Genomic DNA, 25,375 nt, shown 5'->3' on the forward strand with positions numbered 1-25,375 from the left:
CAGAAATAAGCTCCTTATCAGGCCCTCAAAATGAAGGATTATTGAAGTTCCTACATCTGAAAATTCGTTGTCTGAATAGAGATATTCTCTGTTCTTTTTTGACAATTCACATAATGACACACATTCTGCAAACTGTCTACCAACTATTTACATGAAAATGTGATGTCATAAGTACATGGTATTTATTATTTATTTTTCTTTAATAAACCTGGAGGATTACAGCTTTCAGAAGCTAGAGGAGAGAAACCATTGATAATCCTCTATAAACTGTAGATGCAATCATCCACACCAGCTAAAGTTGTTCCCTTAGCAGCAGTAGACAAGTGAAGTATGTTGATGCCTTATCCAGAGAATCTATAAAGGTGTCACTTGGCTCTGGCAGAGGATGCAAGCAGTTCTCCAGAGAGGAAAACTGAGCAGCCATTGCCAACTGTGAATAAGCTGTAGAAAAGTCTGAAATAGAGGTTATCGTAAGGCAGTTGGTTTTTATTTAGGTGAATACTGATTACTGATCCTGTATTTTTGTCAGTGAATCTTTTCTAATTACAGTGCTTCTGAGAATTTAAGATGACAGAGAGGGAGTAAAGTTCCACATCCTGTGCACTCACCTATTCCCTGTCATGACCTCATAAAGATTTCCTTCTCTCAGTAAAAGAAATGAATACATTTTTCACTACCAATTGTGCATACAATTTAACAATCACCTCACTGTGATGGGAGTGTGTTCTCTTTGCTTTGAAAAATTGAAGGGAATTTCCTGGGGGAAAGAGAGGTGGAGTTCTGTTTTAAATGACAAAATGTTCTACTAATGTGCCATTTCTGTGATCAATGCTTTCCTGTTTTTCAGCTAAACCATACTTTCCAGAACTGGAATTACACTGTATATGTGGTCAATATCAGGTAAATGAAGGGAGAAGATGTTTATGCCACACTCCTTTTAGAGGATTAACCTACTCTAATTAATGTTTATTTTCTTCATAGCATCCAACCTGGTACCGTAAAAGAGGCAGTAAGAGAAAAAAGAAGCATCGATAGTAAACGGTAATGACTTTATAGAACTTTTATTAACAAAATCAACAGCTGTTATTACAAATAGTATGACTTTATTGCTTATTATTAGCTTATTAGAGCTGCTGCTAGTCTGTAAATATATAACTGCTGGGGACCTGAGTGCTCTGAGTGTACTCACAAATCTCATACTGATTATCATGTTTGTTTAGATTTAAACCCACTGATCTTCTTTGAACTCTAACAGATTATCTTTCAGAGTTCAGGTTTCATTTACGAGAAAACTGAATACCATCGTAGATGTATCTGTAGTATGGCAGGATGCACTTCCTTCAGCAGCAAGCTCTGGTGCACGGTATCTGTCCATTGGCATCGCATTTATTTGAACCAGAGCCTTTTGAGTTAATACACATCTTACTAGATGCAAAACACTGAAAAATCATGCTAGAGTTGAAAGCCAAACTAGTATGCGTTAAACTATTTACCATATGCTCTCATTTCCTGACTTCTGCTGGTCTCTGAGGCACTAGCATTAGGATGGCCTCAAAGGCAGCCAGTTAGATCGGTCACACCTCCTGAAAACTGGGCCTCAGGGGATTTCTTTGAAAGCAGCACACTGATTTCTGAGGGACAGATGGGCAGGGAGTGACTCTTAGCACCAAATTAAAGAGAGGAAACCAAAACATAATTAGTCTTGGGAGGGAGGGGGGAGACGTGTATATGGGACATATCATTTTGCAGCATAGGCAAAAGTCCTGCATAATCTTCAGCTGCTAACCCTAGAGAACTGCAGTGGTAAATTTGAGCTTTTTAAGTTCAGAGATAGTCCAGTATTTCCAGTTTACCATCAGGAAGTAGTTACCAGTGCTTACAGTTTTCTGCAGGATTTACCTACACTTTAAAGGATTTATAAATGGTACTATCTCCTTCCCACATACCCACAGCAGAAAGGCAGCTCTTATTGGCAAAAAATATTTAGCTGGTATAGTATAAACCTAGACTCTGAAAGGGCTATTCTGCTCCCTGAACTACATTTATGGTAGGGTATAGTCATGTGGTTGTGGGTTTTTTTTCACACTTTCAAATGATACAGTTGTGCCAGCAAAACCTTTGAAGTTCAGACCATGTGTCAGGTCTCACGAACAATCCCAAGCTGCAGGAGAATGTAAAGCTTTTCCCAACCTTATTGCTGAGTGTTTTATGAGATCTGCAGTCCATATTGTCAGCATCTGTTCTATTGCAGACTGAACATCTGGTTTCTTCTCATGGCACCACACCATCACTCAGTCCTTGGGATTTTGTTTCTTTTTCCTGATCTATTAAAAAAGCTGTTTAAGAGGGAGAGATGACTCCAGCACATTCAAACATGGAAAATGTGTCAGTTCCCTGTCTGACGGTGTATGCCTCTTGTACATATGTCTGTCTGTCTGTCAATATTTATGACAATATATGGTTCTATGGCCACAAACCAGAGCCATGCAGTTTACTGCATTTTCTTTAACAAGGTATTCTCCATGATTGCCCTTCTGCACTGTGGTTACAGCACTAGACTACTTCTATATACTATTATATGTCACTGTTATGTGGGATAACCCTATGCCTGCCTACTTCGCTCACCGTCTGTGAGCCATAATGTGCCATAAATACATGTTATAAATTCAGAGACAATTGTATTATGTGTTATTAATATGTCATAAAGTATTTCAAGGGTGGCCTGGGCTAATGAGAAAATCCAGATAGTAAATTCCTTTTTTTTTTCTTTTTACTTCCTCCAGAACATTGGTTTCATCATGCTTTGTTAAGTTTTCAACTTTCTGGAGTTTGTCCTAGTTAAGATTCTTAGCAAAACCTACAACACATCATAGCAACAATTTGGAGAATAATAAGTTAGCAGGTTGCAGGTTGAAAGTTTTTAATCCACAATGGAAGTAATATTTTTTTCTTACTGGCATCCTAACTAGTCTAACTAGATCTACTAAAATGCTGAAGCTGAGTTCTTGTATGTAACTTATTCTGAATGTAGTTTCTGATAGTTTCTATGAAACATTCCTAGAAATTGTTTCTATAAATATTTGCCCAACATTTTTCTTATTTCTGCTAAAGTAAGAATAAATTCCTCACACACACTCCAGTTTTTCCCTTAATTTTGAAGTACTACTTACTCTATTTTTCATCTTCATCTGAATATAATTTCATTCCACAGGTAAAACTTTAGACACAACCCAGAACTGTTATGATCTTTATATTTTACAGAAGTAATCACACTAGTCCAACTCACTAAACTTTCTCATCTCTGAATTTTGCACAAGACCATAGTTTTCATCCTTGTAGGGCACTAGCACAATTATTTAAACTGCTGTTGGAGAAGTTTTCCCTCTTTACATTAATTCAAATTCTCATAATTCATATATGTTCCCCTTACCTTTTGGATTATTATTTAATACAACAGTTAAAAAACAACAACTCAGCAGTAAACTTGACCAGACTTTTCTATCAGTTTTCATTGTTTCAACCCTTATTTGCTTAACTTGCTGTCTTATCAACAAATTGCTCTTATTAATCACCTCACCTAGCCTTCTTGCAAATGAAAGAGGAAGAACCAATAAAGATTTGAACAATAAATAGAAGCTGCTAGAGGGAGGTAGGAAGCTGGCTTTTATTTTTGGCAAGTTAAAAACATGTATTTTCCAAATAAATATTATGAACTGTACTGCATTCTGGAGAAGAGCAAAACAAAACAAAAATATGGAAATGGACTGTTATTCTTTCATTGCTGAGTTCTATGAGCTGCAGAAATTCAAAGGACATTGTGCTTAGTAAGTGTTATCGTGGGTGTTGAAGAGAGACAAACGGAGTGTCAAGTCCAAAAAATGAACAATATTATCAGAACCTTTAAAACCATAAGATCTTTAGATGACAGCAGTGTATCACTCTAACACTTTGGTAGATTGTTAACTACATTAATAGGCAAAATTTTGTCATATCTGTACTTCTGTTTATGTCTTTGTTTTCTTCTCATCATAGTGCTACCATTTCTTAACGAGAGGGCAGCTCTTCTAAATAAAGCAGAAAGATATAAATGGGATATGAGCATAACTGTTTATCCCCTGTAACTTTGCACAAACCTTTGAAAGTGATGCCAATTTGTGTTTGTTATGTAGATAAATTATGAATGTGTTTGTTTCTCTCATTAATCCTTCGCCTTTTATGATGTCATACTCTTCTGTGGCTGCTGCTGCTTTTCTCAGATGGATCCTGCTTATCCTAGGTGTAGTCAGCTGGCTAATAATTGGGCTACCTCTGCAGGATAATTGATATTCGCCAAGCATCTCAGCTTCCCTGCTTCTCCTTTCATTTTTCAATCAGTTTTGAGAACTGAGGCCCCAACACATTTATAAACTTTTCTCTATTTAATACGCAAATTGTGTTTTCTGAAGCTTCCACTACTCGATTGTCATAACTTTGCCCTATTTCCTGCTTTTATTTTCTGTGTGAAAAAATGCTAAGGTTACTACTGTTAAACAACTCATCCAAATTAAAAACCACAGTGCTTGCAATCTGTTTAAAGACCACTAAACTTAAAAAGAAATCTATTCTCTTAGAAATGAAAATAAAAAGGAAAGCAGGAAATGTGAGATGCCTGAGCGTAGTCCTGCCTCTTTGAAGTCTGTGGGAGTTTTGCCACCAGTGTCAGTAAGGCAGATTCAGGATCCTGCATGCTGTGTTCCTGGCTGCCGTGTTGCTTAATGGAAAGTTGAACACACTTAGATAAAGTTTAAGCTAATTAGATTGTATAATAGTTTTAGACAAGTGTTAGCAACATCAGAGCAACATAGTTTTGCTATAAGGATCTTTACTGAGTAAGGTTAAATAAACAAAATATTAGGCTTTTGCATTTTTCATAATTATTCCGGATTATTCATTATGAAATAACAATGCTATTCTAAATGAACACATCTGTGATGCCTATTCTTATTTGTAAGTCTTCCTGGTTTCTGCAGGTGAAGTTTTAGGAACAACTTGAAACTGGTCCACTCCTGCTTCCTTTGATCTTAACTTTGTAGTTACCATCTGAACTCAGTTTCTACATAGTGTCCTACTGTCACCTTTTGTCGGTGACCTGTAAAGTGAGCCTTCTTAACAAATAGAGGAATTCAGGAATTCCACCAGAGTGACTGAGGAATGATTCCTCCTTTGTCTCTTGCCGAAAATGTTTCATTTTGATCCAGCTTCCACTGACTTCCAGAATCTTTCCACTGACTTTAACTGGGTTTCTTACAGGCCTGCATTGTCAGATGTCATTTTTCAGGAAAGTACTGGATTGCAATTTTCAGGGTGAATAGGGATTTCCTTTGTTGTTCTGGAAGATATTTCAAGCATAATCAAATACTCATTTCAGCCAAGACTAACTGCAGAACCAAGAGGTATTCCATCCCTCTCTCTTTGTCTTTCTGCTTACATTCCCTTGTAAAGAGAGGTCTTCATACCAAATCTCATATTTTAAATTCTGAACTTTTTAATGCTATCACCTCAAGTGAAGATTTGTTGACAATTAAGGTGGTTTTGCAGAGTACTTCTAACTGCCCTATACTGCGCTATAGTTTTTTGGTTGCAGAACTGAGATCAATATTCCTGATAAGAAAGGTCTTTCAAATTCCACTATGGACTTAATTAGCAGACTTCTCAAATTTCTTTCTCTCTCATTCTGCATGTTTTCTAGCATCTTGTCTACTGTCTGTATTACTGAGTCTTCACTGACTAGCCTATGCCAGTCAACTTTCTTTTCTAGCTGTCTAGTTAATACTCAGGAGTTGGCAGTATTTAGAAGTGGAGCCTACACATGTACTTCCAGTCTTGAATTTTATCTATTCATCACTACTTATCTTCAAAGCCAGAATAACAGCAAGATTTTTAAGGAATTTAATGTTGATATCTTATTTTTTCTTCTCAAATATGATTGGGTATTTGAGAAAAATTCCACTGTCAGTAGTAGTTCAGATTTCCTGAGTACTGAAGTGGTTTAAAAATTATTTTTTTTTTACACTTTAAATCAAAGAGCATTAACAGCAAAACAAATTAGTAGTGATTTGTTTGAATGGTTTGAGAGCCACAGTTATTTCATTCTGTCTGGTGGACCTTAATGAGAGAATAGACACGCGCTGCTGATTACCAGCAGGTACACCACTGCCTGTGCTGTGCGGCTCACATGGTTAGTCGCTAATCCTCACTCCGGGTTCCTTGCACCATGCAGCAGTGAGAACTCAGCCCATGTGTAGGCACACTGTCCTGGAACAGCTCTGAGTCACCCTGCCCGAGAATAAAGCTGCCTTTGTATTCAGCGCCGCGGCAGCACAAGTCCCATCCTTACCATCCCCATGACCCAGTGCAGTTTGCAGTGCCTGCAGCCTCCCCTCTGCTGAGCTCAGCAGGCCAAGGCAAAGAGGGACAGCCAGTGATCTTCCTGGCTCTCCCGCTTATTCCAGCTGACACCCAAAGACAAGAGAGTCAGAAAAAAAGGAACCTCATTCTGTTTACCCACACCAGAGCCAACTTTTTTTTTATACTGACAGCAGTAATGCTACAAATTACTGTGGGTGATGTAATTTCTAATAGATTGCTGCTGTAAGAATCCACCTGCATTTATATGGCACTCAATAAAGAACATAAGGTTGGCTGTGTAAGATCCCACGGTACAGCACAGTATGGCACTGTGTGCACAGTATTGCATGTATTGCCATTTATTTGAGTTTGGATCTGTTGTTTCACAAATTGAGGATTTTTTTCTTCTCTATTAAAATGTTTTCTTTCTGGGCTCCAAGTGTGATAAAAGTGGAAGGAAGCACTCAGCTTCATATTGCATCAGCTGTCAAGTTAGTAGGTATTTACTTACTTTGGGAAGCTAGCATGAGTCATTCTGAAAAGTTTATGGAATTTGTTTTCATCATAATATGGAACAGGCTCTTAATACATAGTATACTTCACTTGTGCTCTACAAGTTTCTCAGAAAACAAACAACAAAATGGTCTAAGAGATTATTTTTGTATGTGCTTCACAATCAGTGCTTTTCTCTGTAATCATTCAAGACAACTGTACCCAATCCTACCTCATCCATCATTATTCTCATAGCTGTTCAAAATAAATCTAACCAACTCTACCTGATCTATAATTCTGTTTTGTGTATCCTGTGCAGTTACAGGTACTAAATATCATTTTGTTTTGCTGGGAGTACTGCAATAAGCAGCAGAGTAGTAGCAGTGACTCTTCACTTACTACTTCTGCTTTGCAGCCAAGTGCTGAGGTAGGGAGTGGCATCAGCAATATTAAGTTTTCCTCTTCTGAAGTAAAGGGAATACATGAGTGAAGCCAGAAGCCAGGAAAGATGGATAAGTTCCAGGAGACTGTGGGGCTGAAGCATTGGAGGGCTCTAAGTATTGGCAATCCTGTAGGCAATTTCCATGCTCTGCTAAAAATAAATGCCATTATAAACAGGTGCCTCATAATATATCCGACATGTACAGCAAAAGTCTGCACATTCACCCTGCTGAGTCTATTGCCATGTGTTAACCACTTTGTCAAGTCCAAAGGAATGTTAGGAGGAACTTCATATACCTAGGAGCAGGTCAAGTGTGGCCTGGCTAGAAATAGCTGGAATTTCTCTGCTGAAACACATTCCAAGGAAAAACAAACAAACAAACAAACAAACAAAAAAAGCCAAAAAAAAAAAAAAAAGCAAGCCAAGCCAGCAGGTAACCTGTACCACATTTTTATCTCATTCTTCAGCAGTGTGTTAAAACTGCAGATATAAGAAAGAAAAAAAGAGTACAGATGCTCAAAAGAAAACAAAGCAAACAACCAGTAACATATGTAATTCTTTTCTTAGGGGTCAAATAGTGAAATGTGTGGAGTATTTAGCTCATATTCATGACTCTTGAAGGCTTTAGGAGTCTTGGGCTTCGCTTTTCTTACTTTTTTTCCCCTAGAAGGATAAGTTTTTTATTTCTAATGCCAGTTTTAATACCATTTCAATAATGAGATTTTTTTCAGAAGTATCTGTTGGAGGTATGCAGTTTTCAACATGAGTTCTGACAGAAAGATAGTTAAGTCTGTCATCACACAGCAACATTCGTACAGTAAACTAATTTTGTGCTGTACCACACTAGGCACCTCCAGAAAGAACAGCTCTGGGATGTCATTTGGAGGCAGATTTTTGGCATCAGTCTATCTAATAGGGGGTTCCAGAAATCTCTCCCAGCCCACTCCTGTACAGCACCCTTGCAGATTTTGTCTTCTATTCTTCAAGAAGCATTCCAGACCCAGCAGCTCACTGCTACTTCCTGGCTTTGGGGTCCCCCCAGTGAAAGACGCTTTGTTTGGTGCTCACTGTATGTGCTGGCAGTGCTGCCACTTCCCAGGCTGCCAGGAACTGATCACACACCAGGAAGGTCTGTCTTAATTCAAGATTCTGGGTATACAAGGGCAAGGCTAAGATGAAGGCAGCCCAAAGCAGGCTTGATTTTTCCTTTTTTCCACATTTCTGCTCCCATGAATATCCAATGTTCCATGCTTCAGTGGCGTCATCTCCCATTAACCGTAGCCAAGCAATGCTCTTGGGTACCAACACATTCTCTTCTCCAACATGGGTTTTCTGTGTCCCAGGAGGAAATCTTTCAGCCTTCCACTCTCAATTTCTTTCCTGTGTCCTGCTAGAACTTCTTTCCCGTTCATTATTTTCTTTCCAGAAAAGCTATGTTTTTGGACAAGGGTGGAGACTGTTTTATTTCTCTCACAGGAAAGAGACTTGGGCACTTTGAACTACTTCTTAAGCCCGAGAAAGTAGCAGTGGGCTGTAGTACAAAACAGCTTTTACTGCTCGAACTTGAATTACTCATCTGAGCAACTAGATTTTCCTAATTAGAACTAAAATACACTTCATAGAAATGTATGAGGGTGTTTTTCATTCCATCAAGATTTGAGCATCTGAAAAGTAGGCATCTATTCTTTATTAGTCTTCTAGTCTTATTCAGTAGTCAGTGGAGAGAAAGGCCCTCCAGAGGATGACTTATTCCAGCCTGACAAGTTCTGTAAAGCTTCTAAGCTTTACAGCTTTTAAGTTGCTAAGCCATTAGCAACCAGATTTTTGGATTTAATTAGGACCTGTTTAGAAATGGGCATTGGGCACTCACAGTGGAGAATATTTTTTGCTTTCATCTTTTAAAATATCTTGAGGTAATCTAAATCTTCTCAAAATATTTACTGGCTTTATTAGTGAGCTGCTTCTTTAATGGTAACTACAGGATGAAATTTCCCAACCATACGTTCTTTTCCTGTTGCTGTATGATTTACAAGTAACAAACAATATTCTTGGCATCTTGGTGACGCTCTTACTGAGAAAACTAGAGTTTGTCAAATATTTTTATTTCCACATCTTTGGGATCTGCTGCTCTGACTCAAACATTTGCATAATTTTCCTTGCAGTTTTGAGGTTCTAGCCCTTCTGGTTTATAATGCTACCAACAACATCAATTTAGAAGAGCAAGACATCCGACAAAAGCTCATAAGTAATAATGAGTCCATAGCAGAGGGATATAGGCTTCATACAGTGGAAGTTGATCCAGTGGGTAAGTAGATTCAGCCTTATTACACAACTGATTTTATTTGAATGTCCAAAAATAAGCATCTCCTATGTTAAAATAATCATACATTTCCAAACAGTATAGCTATCTCAGATTTTGAATTGTCCCTTTTCATTGCTCCATTGATCTCAGAGGGATATCAAGATATCTCTTTTAAAACAAATATAGCTGTCAAGGTTGCTTCATTCAGTGTTTTTTTTGTCTGGTTCAAAGAGGCTAGGACATTTCCTTTTGACTGCTTTGGTTGTTTGAGGATAAAGAAGTATGATATACAGTCAGAGATGTTATGAGACATTTTTGACCACTGAGGACCCTCATATCCTCTCCTCAGCCCGCTTTGTGATTCTATCAACCACTGTCCTTAATCAGTCTTCTTCCAGCTATTGTGAATCCCCTAGATTTTTGCAGTCATCTTCTAGTGCAAGATTGCTCTTCCTTTGGTAGGGAAAAGGGAGAGGCTGGTGGAACTCAAATGGACGCAGTTTGCACATTCAGTGCTTTTCCTTCAGCATCAGTAGCAGTATATTTTGTCCCCTGCTGTACACCCTTACCACTAGTCTATGGAAAACTTTCAAGCATTTCATCTGAAGAGAGCTACATGCTGCAGAATGGATAGTGAGCTTAGTACAGAAATGGAACACAAATGAAGAAATTTGTAATTAACACTAATTGAGATGTTTTTATTTTTACAGAGAAATGTTTAGCTGAAGAAAACCCTCCTAACTATTTTTGGCCAGACACCAGACCAACAGTTACCAACTTTACATTTTGCCATGGGAGTTCAGTTCAGATTGCATCAAGAACCTGGTAGGTGGTCAAAGACCAGAGAAGCTGAGAGCTTCAGTTTTCTCGTTATATAGTTAGACCTTACTGTCCACAACAGATGCCATTGAATGATACCATATCTCAGAAGGATGATTTCTATGCTGTGAGAGAACATGTGTGTGCAGTACGAGTACATACTTCATTAATAAGAGAAAAAAGCTTATCTACTACTGCTGTAGGATGTAATACATGATCAAAGTGAAAATAGCACCTTCTTACTGAACAAACATGCTTTCTTCAATTTGTGATGTTCACGTTGCCAAAATCAAATATCTACTACTACTTTACCAATCTCAACTTGAGTAAGAAACTTTTTGACAAAAGTTTTGCAAAGATGAGTTGTATATTTATTTAATTCAATCCAGAACTTCTTATCCAGTTAAATGAAAGTAAAATAAATCCTTTGAAACAAGAATGTTATTAGTAATTAGTCGTATGTGAAGGTGGGATAGTCTAATGCTCAAAGATTTGGACTTAAGCTTTTAAGGTTGAAGATAATTTTTCCCTAATATAGTCTTTCTTTGTGAACATCAACCAATTATTTAAACACTGTAGTTCTATTTCCCCTCTTTAAAAAGAGACTATTATGACTTCCTTTGATATATTACTAGAATAATATGGCTTTGATCTCCTATGAGTGTCTTGAATGCAGTATTAATTAATCTCTTCAGTATTTAGGATGATCAACAATCATCCTACTGCAATACAGTAGTGTCATCCACCCACTGCATCTGGAACATGTTCTGAGAAGACTAGATCTTTCACTTTTTATAAACAATATGTCAACATGGGTAGGAATCAGCTTTGAGGTTCTATGCCAAACAGGAAAACAATCAGCATTATTTTTAACTAACTCACTTCCTCAGCCTCATAATCTTATACAAGAACAGCTAGATTCTGTTAGACCAACTTTTGTTTTAAAGTAAGTAGCGCATGGGTCAGATTGTTTTTATGTCAGTCTCCGAATCATTAAAAATTAAGCCTTCTGGCCTTTGCTGCCCCAGTATTGCTTATCTTTATTATTCATTTGTGGTATAAACAATAGTGTTGGTTATCTGTCTACCACACTTCTAGAAAAAGTTACTGTGTTCTGTGTTGCACTGTGTTTTCTATGCCCACATTAGCTTTTACCTATATGGAGCACAGGTATGGTGTGTTTTATTCTGAGACAAAGAAACCTGTCTCCGTAGTGTTTTCTAGATTTGTGCTTCCAAGCAAACATGGAATTCAAGCATGTATTCAAGCATGTACTGAGTGAAAGGCTAAATTTTTCCCTTTCTCAATCCTGTCTTTGTTATACTATGGTATCATGGTTCTCCTGAAAGGAAATCTAGGAAGAAGTGTGCTTAATTTCTGAGCTATATGTGGGAATTTTGCTATGGTAAGGCTTTATAGCAAAACATTTTGAAAAAGCTTACAGTCTTTTTATGTCTGTCACTCATCTTGGACCTGTATCTGATGGTGACCTTCTGGTTTTCATAGATGGTGTAATATTCTATCTCTGCACAGCCCCTGTTCTTGTTCTTCTGAAGGTATTAACGCTTGCTATTGACCTGATCAAAGCCATTTATATCAAAGAAAAAATATAGAAACAGCATCTGATTAGACTATATTAAATAGGGACATAATAGCTTGTGTCAATTTTTGGGTCTTTTCTGAAATACACATTTTCTGTTAATCAATTTGTCAAGTCAGTACTGCAATCAGCATTAAATTTGTCCAAAGGAACTGGAGTTTTTCTCAACTCCGTCACTCTACAGATCACATATGTCCACTGTCTAGCATACATTTAATTTCAGTGAGCTAGTATTGCAAGAAAATTTGTGAATCAACAATATTGTATCACTATGACACACGCAAAACAATAATGAAACATCTATATAATTACGCCATTGTATTTCATGTACATTTTGTCATTTTTCCTCTTTAGCTACTTGGGTCTGCAGAATTACACATCATACTGGGGCCAACCAGATCTTAGAAATTGCACAGGTAGGTGTATAGATACTGATTTTTGGCTAAAGTAACAGCTTTGTACATTTTGGTTTCTAACTACAATAAGGAGGAAAGTTACACTAAGACAGAATGTATTCCTCATTTTTACTATTATTGTTTTGTTTTGTTTTGTTTTTTAAAAAGAAAAACATATGGACAAAGTTCTAGGGAAGTGCACCAAATTGAATCCAACCCACCCATTCTGGATATCAGTTAATGAAATAAATCAAATTCTTCAGGTAATTTCATTGAGAACAGAGGCAGGAAGCTTGCACCAGTTTGATACTCAAGTTTGTACAAATTTTTAAATATTTCCAATGACCATAGATACCAGGGGAAAGAATTCTACTCTTTTCACAGAGCTTATGATCAGGCATTTTCAGATTTATTATCAGTTTGAAAAGTACCCCTTGATATAATTCTGGTGTTAAAGGAGTTAAAAAATGAACAGACAAAACTTTTTTTTTTTTTTTTTTTTGTGCACTCTATTTTAGTGCCAGAGTTAGTGAAGAGCAGGATATTCTCAAAGTTAACTCAGAGCTACAGCAAGCTGTTCCTTCTGCATTGCTTTCCCATAGAAGACTTTTTATCTTACACCACTGATGGGGATTTCATATGGAGCCTGACCTAATTTAGTGGATTGTGATGAGTACTTATAGTCACAGTATATGAAAACATTTTTTGTTCGGAAATGGGCACTTTACAGCAAACACAGCAAAAGCTGCATTATAAAACTCAGCTTTAGAAAAGCCCACAATCACATTCAGACCAAAGAAGGCTGATGTTCTCTTGAAATCTTATTTGTGATTTTTCAGTAAATATAAAATATTTGACATTGTAAAATTTAAGTATTTACATAGTTTTCTATCCAGATGGCTCAAAGCATTGTTTAACATGCAGTTTATACTAATGCTTTGTCACTAAACAAAATGTCAACCTTTCCTTAGTAGGAAGATTCTTCTCATGAAATTTGCCTCTGTGTTGTATTGCCCAGCCCTATCAGTAAGAGTGCATTCACGCAAATGAATTGACAACATTCACGGTGGGGTCAGACTTTCTCCCCAGAGATGAAAAGTGAATTTTTTGTCAGTAGTGGTGACTTTGGGACACATTGATTTTGCTTCAAGGGGGACACACAAGCAGGTGTTGGGGGGTTTTTTTGTTGGTTTTTGTTTGTTTTTTGTTTGTCGCTGTTGTTTTTGTTTTGTTGTTGGTTTTCCCACCTCTTCCCAAAAAAGACAATATCATAAAGAGAAGAAAAAAGAAAATATGGTTTTATTTCTTAATCCCCTTTCTATCAATCAGCCGTTTCAGTAGTTGCTCTGATTTACAAAATCAGATCAAATCAGTGTAAACTAAGACACAACCCATGCAGACAGTATATAAGAATTACCAGGTTATATATGCTTTAAATGAAAACATGAATGAGGTAAAATAATACAGTTTCATGTTTATTATAAGTACCACAGAACATGCTCTGTATTTTCAGTAATGAGGATAAAAATTTGTATTTTTAAATTATCTCAAGATAGGTACAGATTATTTACTATTTTTGCTTCAACAGAAAATGCAGCTGATATTGCCAATCAGCTTTTGAATCTCACTGGTGAAGGGCAGCAGCTTACCTCAGACAAAGTAAACGATGTTGTCCAGAAACTCAAAAAAATTGTGAATGATGAAGAAATTGATGAATCTCTGGGTTCTACTGTGGTGACAATTTTTTCCAATATTCTAAACAGTTCAGACAGTGTATTGGCGGCATCATCTTCAGAGTAAGTATTTCTGCATTTGCTTTTAAAAAAATTTAGGAAATTGATTCATTCTTCCCTATAAGTACCATAAAAGAAATCATTTTTTTCTGATTTCTGTGAAAAGAAATTCCAAATAAGTTAAGCAGATATTTATTATGTAATAAAATTAATGTACATAACAAAAATTTTTAATGGAAAAAAAGACTGTTGATGAATGACACAGTGTATATTAAGGTATTGTCAGAAGATAATTTCAGGACCAGTGACACGTAAATCAGAAAAATTCTATCTATCAAAACCTTCTGTGTTCAAAAGATACACGTATGTTTACAGCTTGACAGTCTCCTTGTGGATACAAAACTGGGTGACAGAAGCATAAGAGGATTGCCTTAAGGTGAAGAGAAGACATGGAGAGCATATAGAGTAGAATAAAATAATTTTATTTCTGTTTTCAGAGCTCTTAAAACTATTGATGCCTTGGCTTTAAAGATCCAGTTCACAGGACCATCCATGAGTATTTCAACACGCAATCTTGCACTTGGAGTGTCTTCTGTAAATTCAACTTCATTCAAAGGTTCTTCTTTCAGTGTCAGTCCACAGAATAATGCATCTGATTTCCAGGTAACATGAGCAATTGTGTTTGAACATGAAATGTGACTGTTATTCCAATTTTATTTGTTATGTTTTTATGAAACTTCTTACAACTCCCTACTTTCCCCCCCTGCTTTCTATTTCCTTGTTTTCCTGTAATCATCCAAACAGGTTAGCACAGCATTTACTTGTGTGACAGGAATACCAGATGGACCCCAATATCTTCCATATGGATGAAAAATTATTTGCTTACAAATGCAGAATAGATTTTATCTTTTCCTCTTTTTTTTTTTTTTTTTAAACCGATGAAAAGGGAAAATCATATTTAACAGCCTGTTGTGTTACCCATTTTGCACTAACTTTATCAATGCATTTCAGGTTTAGCGTGAGACAAGTGAATGTAGATATATATATGCGTAGCTTTCTGCAGATTGAGCAGATATTCAACCTTCCTGTACAGTGTAAATACTGCTAACAGGGGCCTAAGGCTGATCCAGTTGTCCACATGAAGGTTGTTGGGCTAGCGCTGCCTGGGATGTCCATGAGTGTCCAAGACATTCACACAGGTCTTGACCGATCATCACGGATGTATGAAAAATAAAAGGACACGTCCCTCAAAATGCAGAATAATCTCCAGTAATACAGTACCGGCTGCTATAGTAATTTGTCATCACTTCAAAAATATTTTTTCATCATTTTTGCACAAATGAAAATACACAGCTATGAAATAGCTATGAAGTAGCATCTGAGATGCACAGTACCTACTGGGATTAAAAAGAAAAAAACATTTAAAAAAAAAAAAAAAAAAACAACCAGAACACCAGCAAACTACTATAATTTGGGCCAAAGAACCCAAATCTGAACTCAGACTAAACATTACACTATGATAATTGTTAAAGAATAATCACTAAAGTGTAAGCATCTAACGGAACAAAATTCATTCATGCAACAAACTAGCCAGATATCAATCTCATCTTTACATAAGCTACTATGTACTTTAAAAGCAAAAAGCAGTAATGAAGACAGTGTTTAGTAGTACTAGTAGTATAGGCTACTGGTGTTTTATTTGCTCTTTATGTAGACTTTGGAGCAAAACTCAAATGATTTAAATAGACGCAAATGGGTTGAACGTAATTGAGTTTCACACATTCATATTCATAGAAATTTCAGCTAAACATTTCTTTGAATCAGTTTTATTAGAAATGTCTGATGATTTTAAATCTACTTTTGTTTAGCTCTCATATTAATCACAGAATCATAGAATGGCTTGGGCTGGGAGGAACATTAAAGATCATCCAGTTCCAATCCCCCTGCCATGGCCAGGGTTGCCCATGGCCCCATCTACCTCCAGGGATGGAGCATCCCTGACGTTCGATAGCTGATTGTTCTTTGATTTTTATCAAAGGAATATTTCTTCTCCAGATTTCATTCTGTATTTATGGAAAGAGGAAAGGAAAAATTCTGAAATTGGGCTTGGGATATTTGCCTGTATAATAAGAATTACCATCTGTGGCTTGAGAACATCCAGGAATTTTCTTGCCCTGGAATAATTTATTAGAGCACTGTCTAAATAATCATAAAATAAAAACTCCGTCAAGTTATTTATAATGTTCCTTTTGGAACACAAGATTGTTCACAGACTTTTACATTTCCAGAATTCTTAGCACCCTTCCTACCAGAAAACTCAGCAACTATTGTGGTCACAGCTGCTATTTTCCATGCCTATCAAGAAAGATACTTGCTATCCCTGCTGGAAGAAGATTCTCCTCTGAAAGCACAGGACTTTTACCAGCAGTGTGATGATCTAGGATCGTCAGGGAACCTTAAAGTCTTTAAACTGTATGTCAGAGTGTTTCCAGATTTTCTTTCATATTTTTTCTTGAAGTAGATATCAAGCAAGTGTAACCATAGTAATTTGGAAAGATTCTATTTTAGTCCCTTTTGTCTTTTTGTTTCTTGCCAAACCTTTGACTAAGTTAGGTTATAGTGATTCATATTATTAAATTGTTCCTGTAATATATCCTTGCTTCTTCATAAAAACCTCTTCCACTCCATTTGCAGACAGTACCTAATGGGACATTTTTTGCGTGCGTATCTTTTGCTTAATGTGGCAGAATTACACTTTGACAAACTTTTATTCAAGTGCATTTATCCCTATTAGGGAATACCTATGAACTACTTCTTACTAATTTCTATTGTTGCCTGCTAATCACAGTAAATCACTGAAAATTTAGAATTTGAATAAATCTATCAGTTGCCTATGACTTGTAGCCTTCTAATAAATAATGATGCTTTTAGAATCATATGATTAATCATCACAGACATAAATATAACTTGGGTCTGAAGAAGTCAGGAGTGTGAATTTCCTTATCTTGCAGTAAAATTCTTGAACACTTTTACAATAGCCAGTATTAGATGAATTACTACTCTCTTTCTGATGGATAGCCTGGTACACATTGAGTTTGTCATGGTGTAACAGCAGGCAGTCATAGACATACTGACAGATAGGTAATGAAAAACGAGCTTGTATCCTCATTTATCTTTTCTCACTTATTACATTCATGTGCCATAAAGGACTTTCAGTTGTCTAGCATGTTGCCAATATTGATTATTCTCATGACAAAAAATGTTTTTTTTTTATGCTGCATTGCATGATAATTGTAGAATGGTGACACTAACTATTATTTTAAAGTCCCCTTTCTGTGACATAGTAATTGTAAAAGCTAGTAAGAGAATTAATTCAGATATTCGATCAAACCCAAAATTACAACTAAAGAAAGAATGATTGGAGTATATTTTTTCTGTTTTCAACATTGTTTTGTGCAAGGAAATATATCTTAATGGTTACTGAAAATTATTAAGACTGCTGTAATTGCCATCTCAGTATTTTCAAATCATCATTATATCAGTGAAACAGAGCTCTTTCTTTTTTTTTTAAATCTACTGTCTTCCTGTAGAAATACTTAATTTCATGCTGTGTGAAAAAGCCTCCACAGCTAACTAAAAAAAAAAAAAAAACCAAAAAAATTGAATTGGATCTTGCATAGGTACAGGTAAAATTTATGTTGAAAGTTCTAGTCCAATGTTTTAGACATCTTCATAAAGCATTTAAACACAGTTGTGGACAAAGGATGACTTGCTTTTTGTTTGAATATGTTCTTTTCTTCTGTTATTTTTATTTAACAGATAGACTTTGACAAGGATCAGACAAACGCCATTGCTTCTGTCATTCTGCCACCAAGTTTACTGAAGAATTTAAGTCAAGATGACATTGAAGTTATATCAAGGGCTCAATTTACTTTCTTCAATAAAAATGGTCTTTTTCAGGTAACCTTCAGTGTGTTTGAAGTAATTTCAGCTAGTGTAAGTCAAAGGCAGCTGCTAAACATTTCCTGTAGGTATCAAATGGTGATAGCAAACGTAGGCATTAGAGACATTTGAACTCAGAGTGACAAAATAGCCATCCACACTGAACTAGTGTGAGCAGTTTAATAGCAGTACATTCCTGTGACATTGACGTAAACATTTTTTTCAGAGTAATCCACAGCAAGCTGGATCCCATCTGATTACAGTCAGTGTAAAGTAGTGAGGCCCTTGATAGGGAGTATCTTCTATAGAGGTGCTTTTATACAAGTCACTGGTGTTCAGTGGAGCTGGGTTCTTTTATATCAGTTGGGAATTTGGCCTGTAATGCTGCTGTTATTTCTCTTTACCTAGAAAGAGTTGATTGAAAGTCGTACGCAATGGGCTACTTATATCTATTCTGAAATTCTGGACTGATTACCATTGTACAGAGAACATTTTTTTCTATACATACTATTCTTTTTATGTGCTGTCACAAGCAGACTTTATTTTAATGATGTCTGGATCTATTTACAGACAACCTAGTCACAGAATAAAGATAACTATATATTGGCACCTGAAAACAAAAGGGACCCAGATTGATGTCTTTCACTTCTCCTTTGTGTCCATGCACATATTGATCATAAATATTTCCTGCATGTTTAATGCAAAAAAATAAAAAATAAAAAAAAAAAACATAAATAAAAGAAAAGTAGGATTAGGAAGAGTTTTGCAGCTTGGAAAAAAAAGAAAAAAAAAAAAAAGAAAAAAAAAAGAAAAAGAAAAAAAAAGAAAAAGAAAAAAGAAGAACTTAATTAATATGGAAATATTTTATAGTAAACTGCAAGCTATAACTCAGAAGGCTTTAGTTTGTTTTCCCATTACTATTTTAAGTGACCTTCGACTCTTGTATATCTGCAGAACTCTGTAGTATTGCATTGTTCCTATATTGTCATTTTTATTGGCAGTGTATCCAGATTCTTCAGATAATCAAGGCAAGAAATTACCCATGACCCTCAGTTACCTTCTAAAATACAACCTGAAGTATGTTTAACTATTTAAATTAGTGTTCATGTTAAGGCTACTTTTTGGAGAAAAAGGATAAATATTCTTTAGTAAAGAAACCAGGAAAATATGGATATAGGATTGTCATAATTACATAAAACTATACCAAGTCTAAGTGTTTTCTTTAATGGTGATTTTAAGTGATTCTTAATCATTCACTGAAAATCTGCCAATGGTTTTTGGCCCAGTTTGGCCCAGTTCTATGACTAAATGGTGTGGAGGGACTCACAGCCCCACACCCTGGGAGAGTAAGAAGGGAAAAAAAGGGAAAAGCTGGGGAGATGGTCCTAAAAACAAAACAGTGGCAACAAGCTAAGGGAGAAAATTAATCTACTAAATATGATAGTAGGATGCGATATGGCATAATATAATACATGATGTTGTGATGTGGAATATCGATAACAAAAAATCATAACGCAAAAACAAAAGAAAAAAATTCTAACATAGCATGCGACCAAAATTCCATAAGCTGCTGGAAAGGAATGCACACATCCTAGTGCTGAAGCAGGCATCAGTACCCCAAGCAAAGGAGCACAGTGCCAGTTGTGACCCCCTAAGTTACAAAGGCATTACTGTCTGGCATATGTGACAATGAACTGATAAGAGACTAGCTGGAGACCAAGGAAAATACCTTAAAACCAATGAAGTGAACACTTAATTTTAGGCAATTGCAGTACATAGTGACCTGGAAATTTAAAGTTTCTGGTTTCCCAAAAGGACAACCAGCTGTATAGCCATTCAGGCTTTGATGGAGCTTCTTGACAGGAAAATCAAATTTTCAAAGCACTACCATTTTAATAAATTCTCAGATTACAAGGAAAATTTCTTTTTTGGAAAATTGTCAACCTGATATTTTTAATTTAAAGATATAGATGGCATTAGTATCTTCAGTCTTCTATTTACATTCCCTATACACTATATATATATATAGTATATATATATACATAACCATACACTAAATAAGACCTTACAGTATTCCTTTGAGTTTTTTCACTATATGATAATAAGATGGAGGATGGCTTAACAACTGTCCATAGGAAACAGAATATTCTCCAAAAACTTTGCACCTAGCAAAAAAAAAATTTAAAAAATAGCACCAACAACAAGACAAGAAAGCTGGTTCATTCTCCTGTAGGCTTATCATATCATGGTTTGTTATCTGTTACTTTGTTTGAGTTACAACTTTGGTGGCATTAGACAAAATTATTAGAAGGGGAAAGGGTACCTTCTAACCTCTCATTGTAATAATGCCTATGTATTTTTATGACTGTGAAGAAAATATGGAAACTTTCATGAAGAAAATCCATTATTTTAGTTTATAAACAGAATGTTACTACATTACATGATCAAAAATGCAAAAATGCTGACAGTTTATTTATTCTGGCATGCTACGAAAATGAAAGTGTACTCTGGCTTTTCTTTTATGTGCTATGTAAGCAATTATGGTTTTTTTCCTGAATCTTTTAAAGGATGCAGAAACTCCTGGAAACTTGACCAGTTTTGTGGTGGCATGCAGTATTGGAAACATAACTATTCGAGATCTTCAGGAATATGTGAAGATTACAATTAAACATACCAAAATTCAAGTAAGAAGAGACTGATTATTCAAAAGAACAGGAATGCAGATTATGTATAAAAGGGCTACTTCAAAATTAATGCCTCCTATATTATTATCATGGCCCACAACCTCAGTGGCAGATGAGGCAGTACAGCAGTAGAGATTGAACATTTTTTTGCTGTGAGACAGATGGCAACAGACAGGTAGTCTGATGAGATGCCATCTGACATGGAAGTGCATTTGAAGCAAAGGTGTGTCACTGAATTTCTCCATGGGGAAAAAATGACACTCACTGACATTCATCAACACTTGCTGAGCATTGGTGGAGACCAAACAGTGGATGTGAGCACAGTGAGGGAGTGAGTAGTGTGTTTCAGCAGTGGTAACAGCAGCAGTGGGTCACCTCCACTGGGGCACATTTCTAAAGCAAGCATGGCATTCAAGCTCTTGTTCTTTGCTTGCAAAAACTCATAGCTAATGGTGGTGACTATGCTGAAAAATAGCATTTTGCAGCTGAGACTTTTCTCTATCAAGTGGTGGCATTGTGTCCTTTGCATCTGTTGTAGTTTCTACTGAAATAATTAGGAAGCATTACTTATAGAGTGATCTATTAGTAAAGACTGAGCTTATAGCTTCATTGATTTTAGCAGATTTTGTATATTAACTCAAATGTAAATAAAATCTCTAACAAAGCAAGTAAGCAAAAAGTGAAAAATAAATAATCTCTCTCATTCTCACACATTCCTAATCCATCCATGATTTATTAGAAAGACTATTGATTCTGGCGCTCAGAGGCAATTTGTGCAAATAACTATTTGTAAAACCCATGTTCATGATCAGTTTATGACAATGCTCATGACCAGGGACATTATTTATTAAGCTGGAACTTTAAAATAACTTAAATTCGTTGATTAAACAGAAATTTCTTCATTAATAATTCCCAAAGATATTTTTTTTTGTCATGTGGTTTTCTGTACAAGAAGAATCGGCAGAACCACATTTTTAAAAGATATAATTAATTCATGGAAATAAAGCCCCAGTGCTACCCTTCGGTACCTACAGTTTCAGTTAGAAATATAAAACCACAGCTACCAGTAGTTACTGCAAAAGAGACAACAGCATTAGAGAAATGAAGAAAGACAATGTTGAAATTCAGTACATAGGTAGATTTTTTACACAGTAATAAGCAGATTCATTATTTTGACATTTCAATTCGCTTTAGTTCTTGGTTTTATAACTATTTCAAGGCTAGGCACAACAACCTTCACTCAAGTTCAGCAGACTTTTGCATGGTTGTGAGGCCAGTTATATAGAGGATTCACTGAGACATAAACAGTAAAATAATATTTAGACATTGTAAAGACATCATACTCATGGATTACTTTAGTGAGACAAAAAAATGTTCTCATTCTGAGGATGTGGAAAGATAATACTCCTTTTTGTAATCTGTGCAAATCTGTCTTGTCGAAGAATAAGGTCTAGCAGAATTCTACTTCTTGTATTGTACTGTCTTTCTAGCAGAAATGTACATAGAAAAACATTTTCTTAAAATGTATGTATTGATGAGATTTGTATCTACAGAGTTATAAATAGTCTTTTCTGTGTGTTCTTAGGAAGATCCTAAGCCAACCTGTGTCTTCTGGGATATGGCCAAAAATGGTAAGTTTAAAAATACTGTCGTTTCTTTTATGTGAATAAAAATCAGTCACTGTCTTTGTTTCTTCTTGCTCCTTTATCAGTTTGAAAAATTAGGTGACAACTTTAGACTACATCATTTCTTCTTATTGGTAAAGTCACTTGTAAAAGCAGATTTTAAATATTCTTATTAAAAATTTCGCTTGTAATCTTGGTTAACATTTTAAATTTGTAATGTTTCTTTATTTTTCTGTATCTGACAACTGTTCTTCACTGATCTGTTTGTATGTGAAAATCAAATAATAATGCTAATCAGATAGATACATGTTTCTTAGATATCCTGCTAAAATTTATTGTCCAACATAGCAGATGAAAGTAGGAAAGTCGGTCATAATTACTGGGGAGAATGTAGAAGAATAAAAACAGAGAGAGAAAATAAAAAAATAATTAGTAATCTAAATTTATAAAGCACATCCAAGGAGAAACAGTTTTGAATGATTTTGGAACATCACAGTCTTTTGAAAGATTTTGTCTTGAATTGGAGGTAAAGTTACGGGGTTTGACAGATAATTTGCAGAATTTTTCCTACAGTTGGCAAAACATCCTGAAGAGCTCAGAGAACATGAACAGTTTCTCAAAATTAGCTCATATTGGAGTGGGAAAAAAATGAAAGAAGTTATCAGGAATGCAAATATTACTTTTTTACAGTTTTTTTTAAATAAAATATTTCTACTTTTATTTTTCAAGAAAATGGGATAAGAAGAGGATAGTTTACTTCATGTTTTCTTTAAGAATATCCACTCTGTGAGAATATCCACTATCTGTGAGAATATCCACTCTGATCTTTTGTACCGCACACTGCAGAGAGGAAGGGTGGGATCCTATGCTTGTGGACCATAAATGCTTTCATGTTCCTGGGGATATGTGAGTAGGAGGAAGGCAGGTGCAAACATCACATCAGGGTGGTATAAAGGAGTTCTAAAACCATTGTATCCTTGGGTAAAATTAATGTGTGTCTAAATGCATGATCCTTGTTCATTAACTAAAAAATTCCCTAACTTTACTATAGCCCTTGTTTCTTCTCAGTAGGCCATAACTGGGACACTTGTCCGATGGAATTCTCTTAGAAACTAAGAAATCTAACACTTTCTTCTTTAATGATTGATTGCTTCTAATATCCACTTGTGTTATATGTTTATTTGTGCATTTCTATTTTTGCTCAAGATGAGATGAAGAACCCAATGAGAAGATCATAGATGTTTGTTGGGAAGTAAAGTTACTCCTATTCCATTTCTACAGGTGGCAATGGTGGCTGGAACCCTATGGGCTGCGAAGTGCAAGCAGACTCCAATGAAAATGAAACAGTTTGCTTATGCAACCACCTCACACACTTTGGGGTACTCATGGTAGGCAAACTCTTATTGTTCACTAGATTGTCTTTCCTAGAAACCATAGTGTAGTTTTTCTCATCAGTCAAGACAGCTATCCTCATTCATGTTTGTTTTGTGAGTTATTCCTTTCGTATATGATTTTTAATTTTCATACATCATTTTCCTCCTATAAAATTTTCTTTTCATAACAAAATATCTAATGATAATCACCAAAAACAAATAAAGTGATGTGGCTAAATAAAAAAGAAATAAAATTGCCCCCATAAAAGTATTCTGTATTTTGGAAAGTACTGTGCCACAGAAGATTTTGGGCAAAGGCTTCTGAGCAAATAGCAGATTATATTATCCAATTTCAAAGCCAAGACATGGATGGGTGAAAAAGAAGACCAGAATAAGACACTATAAAATGAAGGAACAGTACTAAATCTTCCACCAGCAAAATGGAAAAAGTAGGAAAATGTTCACAGAAAAAAAGCAGAGAAATATTTTTTTTTAGAGGAAGAGGTGAGGCACTGGTTTCAGAACAAAAAGCAGAGCACTGTATTTTTAGGGAAAATGATCAGGGAGAAAAAAATGTCCTGAAGTCAGAGTAATAGCTAATGAGAACGAAAAGTCAAGACAATGGAACACAGTAATTCCACCTCATCTCAATATTCAAGGGGCTAAATTGGAATACTTTATTTAGCAAAATTGATAAACTGTTACTTCCTCTTTTTTAAAAGATATATATTTGATCAGCTTTGGAGTTGCTTTGCAGTAGAGAATCACAGAATCACAGAATGGCTAGGGTTGGAAGGGACCTCAAGGATCATGAAGCTCCAACCCCTCTGCCACATGCAGGGCCAGCAACCTTCCCATTTAATACTACACCAGGCTGCCCAGGGCCCCATCCAATCTGGCCTTGAGCACTTTTAGGGACAGGGTGTCCACAACCTCTCTGGGCAGCCTGTTCCAGCACCTCACCTCTCTCTCCGTAAAGAATTTCCCCCTGACATCCAACCTAAATCACCCCTCCCTCAACTTAAAACCATTTCCCCTTGTCCTGGAGTTATCTACACTTTCAAAGAGTTGATTCCCCTCCTGTTTGTAGGCTCCCTTTAGGTACTGAAAGGCTGCAATGAGGTCACCCCACAGCCTTCTTTTCTCCAGGCTGAACGAGCCCAGCTCCCTCAGCCTGTCCTTATAGGGGAAGTGCTCCAGTCCCCTGATCATCTTCGTGACCCTCCTCTGCCCAACAAGAGCTGGTACAAAACATATATAACTCCTATTTTATCAGAAGATTAGACAAAACCTCCAGACTGTGTGGCTGAGATAGATAAAGATTAGCATATCAGGAAGAGGGACGAGGGTACCTTCCACCTCAGGGGCATGATTGTGCATGGTGATATTTGGATGTCTCCCGTAATTTGTCTGTTTGATGTGTTTTTGAAAGAAAAAAACTCAACATGATAAGGATGAATTATTTCTATCTCAGCTTAAAATTTTGTGATTTTTTTTTTGTGATTGCTTCCTAACAGAGTTGCTCTCTTCACATCATGCTCAGATGTCAATAGGAAATAGTCACAAGCTTTTTATCTTTTT

At 36.0% G+C, this 25,375-nt stretch overlaps 1 protein-coding gene across 2 annotated transcripts in view; it reads left to right on the forward strand.

Annotated features, from left to right (window-relative positions):
* ADGRG6 (adhesion G protein-coupled receptor G6) overlaps positions 1 to 25,375 on the forward strand; it is a 111,249-nt gene that overhangs the window by 67,604 nt on the left and 18,270 nt on the right. For both annotated transcript variants that reach the window (XM_042884419.1, XM_042884411.1), the window contains 11 exons: positions 848 to 900; positions 982 to 1,041; positions 9,484 to 9,626; positions 10,334 to 10,448; positions 12,397 to 12,458; positions 14,026 to 14,233; positions 14,668 to 14,833; positions 17,990 to 18,130; positions 20,680 to 20,796; positions 22,382 to 22,427; positions 23,703 to 23,809. In XM_042884419.1, the coding sequence (XP_042740353.1) occupies positions 848 to 900; positions 982 to 1,041; positions 9,484 to 9,626; positions 10,334 to 10,448; positions 12,397 to 12,458; positions 14,026 to 14,233; positions 14,668 to 14,833; positions 17,990 to 18,130; positions 20,680 to 20,796; positions 22,382 to 22,427; positions 23,703 to 23,809 (1,218 nt within the window). The remainder of the gene's footprint in view (positions 1 to 847; positions 901 to 981; positions 1,042 to 9,483; positions 9,627 to 10,333; positions 10,449 to 12,396; positions 12,459 to 14,025; positions 14,234 to 14,667; positions 14,834 to 17,989; positions 18,131 to 20,679; positions 20,797 to 22,381; positions 22,428 to 23,702; positions 23,810 to 25,375) is intronic.

The sequence above is a fragment of the Lagopus leucura genome, unplaced genomic scaffold (genome assembly GCF_019238085.1).
Source record: "Lagopus leucura isolate 7727_CA_CO unplaced genomic scaffold, USGS_WTPT01 Super-Scaffold_73, whole genome shotgun sequence".
NCBI classification, from domain to species: domain Eukaryota; kingdom Metazoa; phylum Chordata; class Aves; order Galliformes; family Phasianidae; genus Lagopus; species Lagopus leucura.